This window comes from Thunnus maccoyii, chromosome 6 (assembly GCF_910596095.1).
Source record: "Thunnus maccoyii chromosome 6, fThuMac1.1, whole genome shotgun sequence".
NCBI classification, from domain to species: Eukaryota; Metazoa; Chordata; class Actinopteri; order Scombriformes; family Scombridae; genus Thunnus; species Thunnus maccoyii.
The window spans coordinates 34,296,254-34,308,307 of NC_056538.1; the positions used below are offsets into that span (position 1 = coordinate 34,296,254).

General features: G+C 38.9%; 2 protein-coding genes across 4 annotated transcripts in view; both read right to left on the minus strand.

Moving 5' to 3' along the window:
* Nucleotides 1–1,385: 1,385 nt before the first annotated feature.
* Nucleotides 1,386–6,957, minus strand: rpl35a (ribosomal protein L35a). Its single transcript, XM_042414203.1, has 5 exons — nucleotides 6,887–6,957; nucleotides 5,086–5,122; nucleotides 4,831–4,983; nucleotides 2,336–2,480; nucleotides 1,386–1,475 (listed from the first exon to the last, which is right to left on the minus strand). The coding sequence occupies exons 2-5, from the start codon at nucleotides 5,094–5,096 to the stop codon at nucleotides 1,452–1,454; spliced, it is 333 nt and encodes a 110-aa protein (XP_042270137.1). The 5' UTR covers nucleotides 5,097–5,122; nucleotides 6,887–6,957; the 3' UTR covers nucleotides 1,386–1,451.
* A 1,395-nt stretch (nucleotides 6,958–8,352) lies between these two features.
* Nucleotides 8,353–12,054, minus strand: part of lrch3 (leucine-rich repeats and calponin homology (CH) domain containing 3) — a 37,099-nt gene continuing 33,397 nt past the window's right edge. For 2 of the 3 annotated variants that reach the window (XM_042414158.1, XM_042414161.1), the window contains one exon: nucleotides 8,749–9,692. In XM_042414158.1, coding sequence (XP_042270092.1) covers nucleotides 9,513–9,692 — 180 coding nt within the window. In that variant the 3' untranslated portion in view covers nucleotides 8,749–9,512. Of the gene's footprint in view, nucleotides 8,597–8,748; nucleotides 9,693–12,054 lie in introns of those variants that run through there. The other variant, XR_006096546.1, reaches the window with a different exon arrangement.

The following is a 12,054-nucleotide window of genomic DNA, read 5'->3' on the forward strand; positions in this document are numbered from 1 at the left end:
ATTGGCCGGCAGGTGTGCGTTATTCTGATTGGCCGGCAGGTGTGCGTTATTCTGATTGGTCGGCAGGTGTGCGTTATTCTGATTGGTCGGCAGGTGTGTGTTATTCTGATTGGTCGGCAGGTGTGCGTTATTCTGATTGGTCGGCAGGTGTGTGTTATTCTGATTGGTCGGCAGGTGTGCGTTATCAGTTACATCTGTAACCTGGTGGACAAAATAACAGAGACACTCAGACGTGATGCTGAACGTTTGTGTTCAGACTGAACAAACTTTATAATCTGATATTAAATCCATCGTCTGTGCAGCTTCCGATCAATATGATTGATTATTAAAATAAAAACCTGTTTCCAGACAGAAACCTTCAGTCTGGTTTATTTTATTAGTTTTGTCGTCTGAATGTTTCACTGCTGCAGTCAATAGATCAATAAATCAATAACTATCATTGAACCTCTGATCAATTTGATCCTTTGATCAATAAAATGATCAGAAAGTTTCTGCTGAAACTAATCGATTTTATTCTAAACGTTAAAAAACAAAAAGTTTCTTTAAATAAAAAACCGAAAACATTTTAGAATCAATTAAAGTTATTGATAAAGAGACATGAAGCAGGTTGGACCTGATCAGTTTCAGTTATTGATAAAGAGACACGAAGCAGGTTGGACCTGATCAGTTTCAGTTATTGATTAAGAGACATGAGGCAGGTTGGACCTGATCAGTTTCAGTTATTGATAAAGAGACATGAAGCAGGTTGGACCTGATCAGTTTCAGTTATTGATAAAGAGACACGAAGCAGGTTGGACCTGATCAGTTTCAGTTATTGATTAAGAGACATGAGGCAGGTTGGACCTGATCAGTTTCAGTTATTGATAAAGAGACATGAGGCAGGTTGGACCTGATCAGTTTCAGTTATTAAGAGACATGAGGCAGGTTGGACCTGATCAGTTTCAGTTATTGATTAAGAGACATGAAGCAGGTTGGACCTGATCAGTTTCAGTTATTGATTAAGAGACATGAAGCAGGTTGGACCTGATCAGTTTCAGTTATTGATAAAGAGACATGAGGCAGGTTGGACCTGATCAGTTTCAGTTATTGATAAAGAGACATGAAGCAGGTTGGACCTGATCAGTTTCAGTTATTGATTAAGAGACATGAAGCAGGTTGGACCTGATCAGTTTCAGTTATTGATTAAGAGACATGAAGCAGGTTGGACCTGATCAGTTTCAGTTATTGATTAAGAGACATGAAGCAGGTTGGACCTGATCAGTTTCAGTTATTGATTAAGAGACATGAAGCAGGTTGGACCTGATCAGTTTCAGTTATTGATAAAGAGACATGAGGCAGGTTGGACCTGATCAGTTTCAGTTATTGATAAAGAGACATGAGGCAGGTTGGACCTGATCAATTTTATTGTTTATATACAAACAACATGGACGCTGCGGAGCGACGTTTCGTCTTCACACTCGAGACGGATACAGCATCTGAGGAGACAGGAAGTCAATCAGTCACATGATCAGATGATCAATAACAAACACGATCAGACAGTTTTACCCTGATGAACCATGTGACTCCATTAGTATCAATTATTAACTACATCCACACAACAGAATTATTGATCGGCATCAATCAGCTCATAACCAGCCAATGATCAAACACTTCCTGTTTACAGCTGATCAGCTGATCAATCAACAGAAACTTAATCAGCAACTATTCTGATAATTGATTGTCTATGATTGTAAATTGATTATCTGATGAAAACATTTTACAAACTAAACCAAAGACTCAAAAATAAAACATATTGATCACTGATCAGTTTCAGCAGGTGACGTTAGATCAATCATTTCACTTCCTGTTGATCTCGTATCTTATTCTGTGGAATCATATTGTTTTAATCCTTTAATGTATTGATTATTGATGTGTTTGTTTATAATTGTGCAGATGATCAGCTGATGTTTGTGTGAAGTGAACCGCAGACTCGTAGGATCAATAATCTATACGATCAATATTCTGATTGATTGAAACTGTTTGTTGTGGAAAATAAAGCTGAAGTTTAAACAAAGTGGATGAACTGACGAGTCATTAAACCAACAGTCATATGGACACCTGATTACTGGTTTAACTGGTTTAACTGGGAACACTGGGAACACTGGGAACTGGTCCTTTAATGAATCTGAATGTTTTTATCTTCGCTGACAAACATTCGTTAGTCGTTTCTCATTAAATCAGATCTGAAGTGAATCTACACCGATGACGTCATCCGTCACCTGCTGATGACATCACTTCCTGCTGCTGAGTCACATGGTTCCTTCAGGTGCGTCGGTGTGTTTAAAGTGTTTCTCACCACTCTGATTCGGTGTCCGATGGCTTTGGCCGGCAGGTTGCTGCTGAACTTGGCTCTCACCATCCCGCTGCTGCCGTGAGCGCGAGTCACCTTCCCCCAGATCACCCGGGTCTTATTGGGTTTACCGCCGGGCGTCACCGTGTTCCTGCACACACACAAACGTACAGAGTTACCCTGAACGCACCGTCACAGCTGTCAGAACTAAAAATATAAAAACTCATTTAGAAAAAACTCAAAAAGCTGCGAAAGAAATAAAGTTTAAACCTCAAAACAAACAAACGTTTACTGAACGTCGAGTCTTTGGAGACAAACGGCAGAAACAAACATTTTGTCCTGAATCTTTTCTCTCTGAGACGAAGCCGAACAGAAACAAACAGAAACTAGTGAAGCTGAAATAAATTCAACATTAATACGAGACACTAAAGAATCAAACATGACGAGTTTTTAGTGATTTTCTTTCATCAGAATCAAATAATTTCAGACAAACAGACTCAAACATGTTCAGCAGTTAAAACTATTAAATCTTTTAAAGAAAATCAAATATTTTGATCAATTAATGATTTTGAGTCATTAAAGGAATAAAAGTCGAGATTCTGAATATAAAACATTTTATAAAACAGATTCAATCAATAATCAGAACTGTTAGTTTTCTTATTAATAACTTCTCTATTGATCATGTTCACTTTGTTTTATACAATAAACAATGAAACAATCAGACTGATAAACTTTAACTGTTAATGTGATTTTTATTTATTTTATTTATTGATCAGTTGAGTCTTTTTGTATTTTAACAAACAGCTGCACTTTAGTCAATATAAATATATTATTATTATTATTATTATTATTATTATTATTATTTTATATATAAATGACCTGAACAAACGTTTGTTAAAAAGTTCCGACAGCAACAGTAAACATTAAAGGATCCAAACACGAACATCAACCTTTAAACATCTGGAGAATAATTATATATATATATATTATATAATTATTCATCTTTGTTTCCTCTCGTCTTCATTATTATAATTATGATTCATTGGTAACATCCCAGTCTCTCTCGGTCTGTTTAATGGGAAGTTGTACTGGTTCCCAGTAGACCTGAGAGTGTCTTAGGTCCCTGTTTACACCTGGTATTAACATCCGATCACTAGTGGACAGCTGTAAATACGGGTGTAAACGCAATGCATCCTGGGCCACGCTGAAGGACCGCCCACTCAGCTGACGTCCATCTTCCAGCAGATTAAACATCAACTGGTTTGATAACAAGATGAACTCATTAGAAACGTAAATCCACCTCCCAGTTTCTCCTGTGTTTCTCCTTCTGATCGGTTTCACTCAAATCAACAGAAATTAAATTAAATTAAAGTTTCACTTGTTTGTTTTCAGAAGCTGAACGTTGCTGAATCGTTTCCTGTCCAGTCGATAACGACAGTTTTTAGTTTTGCTGCTAAACATGACGACGTTTATCAGGACGACTGCTCTGGATCTACTGGTATGAACCTGGATCTACTGGTATGGACCCGGATCTACTGCTATGAACCCGGATCTACTGCTATGGACCCGGATCTACTGCTATGGACCCGGATCTACTGCTATGGACCTGGATCTACTGCTATGAACCTGGATCTACTGCTATGAACCTGGATCTACTGGTATGGACCTGGATCTACTGGTATGGACCTGGATCTACTGCTATGAACCTGGATCTACTGGTATGAACCTGGATCTACTGCTATGAACCTGGATCTACTGCTATGAACCTGGATCTACTGGTATGGACCTGGATCTACTGCTATGAACCTGGATCTACTGGTATGGACCTGGATCTACTGCTATGAACCTGGATCTACTGGTATGGACCTGGATCTACTGCTATGAACCTGGATCTACTGGTATGGACCTGGATCTACTGGTACGAACCCGGATCTACTGGTATGAACCCGGATCTACTGCATGTGTAGAACATTAACATCAGATCCTGTCAGAGATCTAAATGATCAGTGAAGTTCTGCTGCTGCATCTTCTGCTTAAATACACACAGTCTCTCTCTCCTGACGGCAGCTTGATAACGGATGAATTTGGTCTTTAACAGGAATGATGTTGGTGTTTATTTGCATGTAGAGCAGGAAGTGAGATCTGATCACATGTGGAGACGCGTGTTGACAGCAGGTGTAAACATGGCCGCCATGATTCATAAACACTTTATCTCTTAACGTCTGATATCACTCTGCTGCTTTCACTGACTTCTGGATCTGATCTGATCTTTATGGTTTTATATTCAGGTGACATGTTGTTAAACTTCCTGCAGCAGCGTCTGACTCTGGTTATCAAAGACGCTTTAGAAAGTTTACTTTATAACACTTGATACAGTTCTATAATAATAAAGATTCTTAATATTCTAGTAAAAGACACATTCTGACTTCATATGCAGCTGCAGTTTCATCTACACATTAACTGAGTCTGACTGTAAACGGTCTCGTCGTCTCTGTTCTTACTTCTTGGCCTTGTAGACGTAGGCGCAGCGTTTTCCCAGGTAGAAGTCGACCTCGTCGCGGGTGTAACATCCCTCCAGCTTCAGGAGAGCCGTGTGTTCACGCTGGTTCCTCAGACCACGTTTGTAGCCGGTAAAGATGGCCTTACTCCACAGTCTGAACACCACAGAGACACGACAGGACGAGAGAGATTTAAAATGTGTTCAAAACATCAAACAGCAGCAGCAGGAAGAAGAAGCAGAGGAGGCGATCTCTTACCTTCCAGGCATCGTCAGTCTTCTCCAGGTGAGTTCACCTAAACACAAACAAACAAACAAACAACTTCAAATCACTTGAACAACGAGCAGCTTCACCGACAGAAACTGATCTGACGCGTTGAGACTCCAATTATTCTGTTAGATTGATCCATGTGTTCCTAATAAACTGATAAACTGATAATAAACTGATCAGTGTGTCGGGATAAAGTCCAACATCTTCCCTCCAGGTGAGAGTTCACATGTTCCCAGTTAAACCAGTAGTCAGGTGTCTGTAATCCTCCTGTTCATACTGGATATTCAAAGATCCTTCAAATGTGCTTTAATGTTAGTGATGGAGGATAAAATCCACAGTGTGTCCACACAGTCATTTAAAAGTCTGTGTGAAGCTTCTATTCAGCTTCAGCAGTCTGAGTTAGTCATATCAAGTGGATATCTGACACATTTACAGTCTTTTTAGCATCAAATTCCACAGGAGCGTATGGCGGTGTGAGTGCAAACGCCGCGATAGTCGGACATCGGAGGCGAGATCTAACATGGCGGCGCCCTGTTGAGTAAACACGTTAACTTTACAGGATTTACAAAAGATTTAAACGCCTCCTGATTCAAATTACATTCACCGATCATTTGTCACCACCAACCCGGACCAGTACATCTTTACAGTGGAGGACATAACGGATCTTGAAGCATTCATCAACGACTACTACAACCGGCAGATCAACATGGAGCCAGACTCAGCCAAACCCAGCACCAAAAGACGAAAGACAGACTCTTCAACGGACACAGACGATCTACAAACCACCGAAGTTGATTAAAGACATACGCAATAGCCTGGAGTTTGCCCACCACAACATGGTCACACTACAAAAAACCAACCAGGACTTACAAACCACCGTTAAAACTCTCGACGAACAAATACATGCCATCTCCAAAGACAATAAGACTCTGAAAGAAACTAGGTTGGATTTACAAACCCGTTCTATGTGCGACAATCTCATCTTCTCTGGCATCTCCGAACAAACACCCGACAACCCAGAAAACCTCAAAAAACTTCAGTGTTTCCCTGTTGAGCTGCAGGTGGAAGTATAGTAACAAAAAGACTGTAACGTTGAAAGATATCTACTTGATTTGACTCGTTTGGACGCTGAAGCTTCATATTAGCTTCAGATAAACTTTGAAATCCATGTTTGCACAGAAGGAGGACTGTGGATTTTGTCCTCCATCACTTCCATTGTAAGGTCATTATGAAGGGATCTTCTAATGGTCAGTATGAACAGGAGGAATGATTACAGCAAGAAAAACAGCTTTAATGTTCATTTAATGACTGACTGTTGGTTTAAGACACTTTTATGAACTGAACTCGTCCTTTACGTTAATCTGACGGTTGAAGATGTTTGACACCAGTTCTGTTAGAAACTGGGTCTGCGGGGGAAACAGACGCGGAACTGAACTGGTTACCAGTTTATCTGTAACATCTACCGGAGTTTAAACTGCACTAGCTGACGTTAGCGAACACTACCGGCTCACGTTTACCGGATAAACCCCATTAATTAACTCCAGGAGACGCGGTCTGAGCTCCGGGTCTCTCTCCAGCCTGCAGCCGCTGCAGCCGGCGGCTCTCGGGCTCCGGTAGCCCCTGTCGGCTCCATCCGGTCTGAATCTCCGCCATCACAAAGTCCACAAACACACAAACCGGCGGATTAACGGAAAACAAACCGGAGGCCACACGGCGGGAAAATGAGCCAGAAATAAACCGGATTAATGGAGATATTTGAACATTTCGGCGGACATCTCAGCGTGCCTACCTGCTCTGTGAGGGTAAAGATGGCGGAAAGGACGTGAAAAGGGAATTCTGGGAAATTAATGTAAACAGAGGTGGCCGCGGAGCTGCCTGAACAAAATGGCGGATTTCACTTTTTAAAAGAAAAGTTTACTTTAATTTAAACAAAAAACAAACACGTGAAAGTTGTTTCTTCAGTTTATACACGTTTGTATGAATCCAGCACGTGACACGTGATAGTTTTGATATATTTAGGATAAAAATCGTAAAACTACACAGAAACGTATGGAAGTAACAACGGGTTCAAAATAAATAAACGTTAAACTAAATATCGTAAAACAAATAAAACACATGAAACATTTTGAAATATAAATTCATAAGAATAAATACAGATTATATTTAATGTGGCCGATAAATCTAGAAATACTAACAGATGTTCAGTATTATGAAATGTTTCATTCTGCTTCTTTTCACAACTTTATTACAGATAATCGTTTGTTTTTAGTCTTATTTTCGTCATGATTATTATTGTTATAAACATTATATTTCATGTCATCTTTGTCAACTGGAGTGATAAATAACTGTTTATACCTATATTTTTATATAATTATTATAATATACTACATATTAATTTTCTTCTTTTACTTTTATGTTATTGTTGTTCCATCCTTCATTATTCTTATTGAAAGTGTGATTATTAGAGTAATGATTATGATATTGATTATGAACAGAATCATTGTATAGACTAATACGATGGATTATTAGGACTAAAAATATGACACTACTATCGTCAATATTCAATATTACTACAATTATTAGTGAGTTAGTTGGTTTCTTATTTCTTTTCTGTCTTCCTCTGGATCCAACTCATTAGTAACTTTTTTCATATTATTGTTAATTGTTCTTTAATTTCAGTTTTTCTCCTCACAAACTCAAACATATATAAAATACATATATATATATATATATATTTATGTGCCTCACTGTTATTCACAATAATAATAATAAAAAACGACTGTATTTTAACCTCGACGCCTTTTCAAGTACAAATCATCAAACATGTTATTATTGATCAGACTGATCAGTCTCTGTGTGTCTTTGATCTATTTATGTTTTAAATCTTTATATTTTTCATCTTCAGTTGCTGCTTCCTGTTTTATCAAATTAAAGCTGAACAAATATATTTAACATGTGGCTGCAGCTTTGATACACAATCAGATTCCACTTTATCATCATTAAGGAAATGTGAGTCTGATAAACGATCAATTAACGGCGACACTGAATAAAACTTTATTGACACTTTTCCTGCTCGGACTCAGTCGTCCACATACACACGCATTAACATCTCTACGTGCGCTGGATTCAAATGGAGGCTCTGTTGCCATGGTGACTCATAGTATCAGCTGTTCTGGAACCAAAAACTCTTTGAGTTTCATCTTGAAGCTGTTTTCTGTGATGGACTCTGATCACCGATCAATACAGAACTTAAAATCCACTTTTAATGACTTTTATTGATGTTGAACTAACTCAGATCTGTTGGAAATGAGATCTTGATTTTAACGTCTTTAAATAAAAGATCAAAAATAAAATAAAATAAATGTTATTCACACAATATTTCTTTACAGGAGACACTGATCCTGAGACTGTTGACGTCCTGGCTGACGAACTGTCTACATCTGGATGTTTCTTCAGCAGCAGGTGATGTTCAGGTTGTAGCTGCTACTTTAATGGTTATCTTGAAAATAAACACACTAAAGATCATCATCACATCACTGCCGAGTTTCTCACAAATACAAATATGTGGTTGAAACAAACTACAGTTAAAAAAAACGCCTTCATGAGTCAAACATCCTGCAGCCACAAAGAGCATCAACATCAATCAGAGAGTCAAATTAAAATATTTATTTAATGCACTTAAACTTAACTCAACTCTTCATACAGCTGTGTTCAAATCTTTTATACAGTTTCTCAGCAAAAAAATTAAACAAAGTGAAAAAATGTTAAAACTTAAAAACTGTGAGAAAGTCTGTTTGTCCTCCGCGTAAAAACAGTGGAATGTCCTTTGAAAAACCCCCACGCGGTCACGTGACCCCACCATCACATGACCCCGTCACCGCCGCAGGAGAAACACACGAAGAAGAAGAAGAAGAAAAAAAAAAAACATGAGAACATCTGTACAAAACATGAAACCACGTCGTCGTTCAGTCCAAAACCGTCTGAGCAGCTTGCAGGGCTGCTGGGCCCCGAGTTCAGCCTCACAGGCTCCCGAAACTCCTCTCAGCCTGAGAGTCTGAATTCAGGGCAAATGTTGCTGGCTCAAAGTGAAGGCCTGATGCTGCGTTCAGGTACAACGGGGGGGAAAAAAAATGACAGTTCAGGATTTCAACCTCATCGGAATCAGATGAATGTTGAGATTATTGATTAAACTGTAGAGTTTTTTCTCTACTAATCAATTAAACCAGCTTCATTTAGTTATTTTAGTTTTACAAAAATGACTCAAACTATTATTCAATAATTTTCTGTTGATTGACAACCAATCGTTGCAGCTGGAGTTGAGTTGAACACCCTCAGCGTGTCCCACGGGACCTGAATGCAGCATGAGCTCTTAACAAAAACATGGAAATGAAAAACTGAAATTAAATATAAAACTTTTAGCTCGTCTTCGCTTCCAGCAGCTCAACAAGTTCAAACATCAGAGGAGGTTTTGGCTGCTGCTCGCTGAAACAGCTGCTTCTAAACCAGAAGGTAAACCGGAGGCAGCAGGTGGACTCTTCTCTGATTGGCTGTTTCAGTAAATGTGAAACAGCTTTGAGAGAAGACGTCGGCTCCATCTGTCACCACAGAATCAAAACATTAGTATATTTACAGGTTATCCAGCTGCAGCTTTTATCTTCAAAGTTATTTTCAACTGTCTGGAACTAAACCAACACTTCCACAAACTGCAGAAGAGCAGAGTGAAAGCAGGAGAAGTTCATCATTCAGAGTAGATAAAATTAGATCAAATATACCTGAAGACACAACCTGCTGCTGGATAACAATAATAAATAAAGTTCTGTGTAGAGAAAGAGTAACATATGAAGAGCTGAGGTCACGAAGACTTAAAAAAGTGACCAAAAAAAGTCTAAAAGGAGCAAAAAAAAACTGCTGAAAACATGATTTTCTATTTAAAGCTGCGTTCACTGATTTGTTTTGTCCACTAGGAGGCAGCGAAGAAACAACCTGTAAACCAAATCTGACACCTTGTCAGCTTATAAAATGGCCAACATGTCAGCAAACACCTGTCTGCTTTCAGCTCGGGCAGGTGTGAACAGGTGACGTCCGTCAGAGGCCGTTAGTGAGCAGCTGCAGGTGTGAACAGGTAATTAAGGAGGTCGATTTGGAGCTTCGTATATATTTTCAAACCGTATTAAAGTTTCTTTGACCTTTGATTCGGGACTACGTCTGTCTGAGCGTCCATGATGCTCTGTGTTGTCATGGCAACAAGTGTCAGCCTCATATATATATATGTATATATTTACAGAATATATTTGTACACATACATTTTGATAAAAGATAAACAGCCAACTGTCGGCCGTTTCCAGGACGACACGCAGTCGCCTCCTGAAGGTAAAGTGACGGGGAAAATGTCCCAGAACGCACAGAAACATGAGTCGGAGCACCACCTGATCCTCCTTGGCCAATCACATCAGGACCTTCAGTCACTGTCTACAGTTACATCTGTGGACCGTTATCTGAAAACAGCTGCTTCAGTCTGACTCCTCATCACCACTAACACACGTCCACCACAGACTTTCCCCTCAAAACATCAGACTGTTTCATCTGAATGTTTGTTAGATGCAATTATTCACAAAACCCACAGATTTTAGATAATAGTCCTAAAATAACCCCAAACTGAGAACCACTGGTCTATAATATAATTGTTTCATTGGAACTAAAAGGAACAAAACCATGTGATGTGATGAAGGTTCTGATCAGATGTGGTGGATGATCATGCGGAGGATCAATCGAGTGGTGATCGAACAGCTCCATCAGCTGTAACACCAACAGAGAGAAACCATCAGATGGCAGAAGAATAAAAACAGTCCTGTGTGGAGACGAGATGTCCTGCAGGTCCGGGTTCAGGATCAGATAGTTTGGATTTAACTCGACCCAGAACACAATAAAAAAAACCAAACTCGGTCACTTTAAATATAAAAATTACATTTTGGATCTGGTGGAGACACAAAACACAGAGCTGAAGATCCAACTGATTGCAGCTACGTTAGCATCAAGCTACATTAGCTACAACTTTATAGCTAGTTGTGTTAGCTTAATGTTAGCATGTTTAAAACAATTACTATACATCCATGTTTGCTATCTTCAGCTATTAGCATTGTTGGTGTAAACCCTAATCCGACTTTATCCACATTAACTGACGTTAGCATGAAATTATATTAGCTTAAACCCAAAACCCAGTATATTAACGTTAGCTCATCGTCTTTTGTAGCTTTCACGCTCAGAACAGCCAATCAGAAATGTCAATTACATAATCGAAGTCTACGCTAACACTAACTGGGCGAATGTTAACTAATGTTTAACACAACTTTAACCTCAAATCAAACTAGATTATTAGTTGATGTTTTTTAGATGGTCACTCAACTTAAAAAATATTCTGTTCACAATGTTAGCTAATATTAGCAGTAAGCATTTTCAAACCAGATCTACATTTGCTAGCAGTTAGCAGGATTGGCGTCATTTCGAAACCAACTCTGTGACGTTAACTTGCATCAGCTGTCAGTACATTAATGTTAGCGAATGTTTGAAACTAACTTGTAGTTTCATCTTTACACCAACTGGGTTGATAATGTTTGTATTTGCTATCAATAGTACTTCACAGTGCTAGCGTAATCAACTCCAAACAGAGTAACTAATGTTAACTACAGTTAGCTGTGTTAGCTTAAACTCCAAACCGGCTACGTTATAATGTTAGTGGATGTTAGCAGTGAACTAGGCGCCGCCAAGCTTAGGACCATGAACAACATCTCTGGTTCGAGTCCGACAGGCACTTTTGTTTCAGCTCATTGCTCGTTTCTTGTCATCTCTAATAAAAACATTAGCAGTAACCTTCCTTATATTAGCGTCATTTCCAGTCCAACTATATCAATGTTGGCTATCGTTAGCAGCGAGCTACATTAGTGTCATTTTTAAACTTAC

What these genes read in the sequence shown, in the direction of transcription:
- rpl35a (XM_042414203.1), bottom strand. An exon ending in TACGTCTACAAGGCCAAGAA is followed by an intron (nt 2,481 to 4,830) that starts GTAAGAACAGAG and finishes GTGTGTGTGCAG; the next exon opens with GAACACGGTGACGCCCGGCG. An exon ending in TCGGACACCGAATCAGAGTG is followed by an intron (nt 1,476 to 2,335) that starts GTGAGAAACACT and finishes CTGTCTCCTCAG; the next exon opens with ATGCTGTATCCGTCTCGAGT.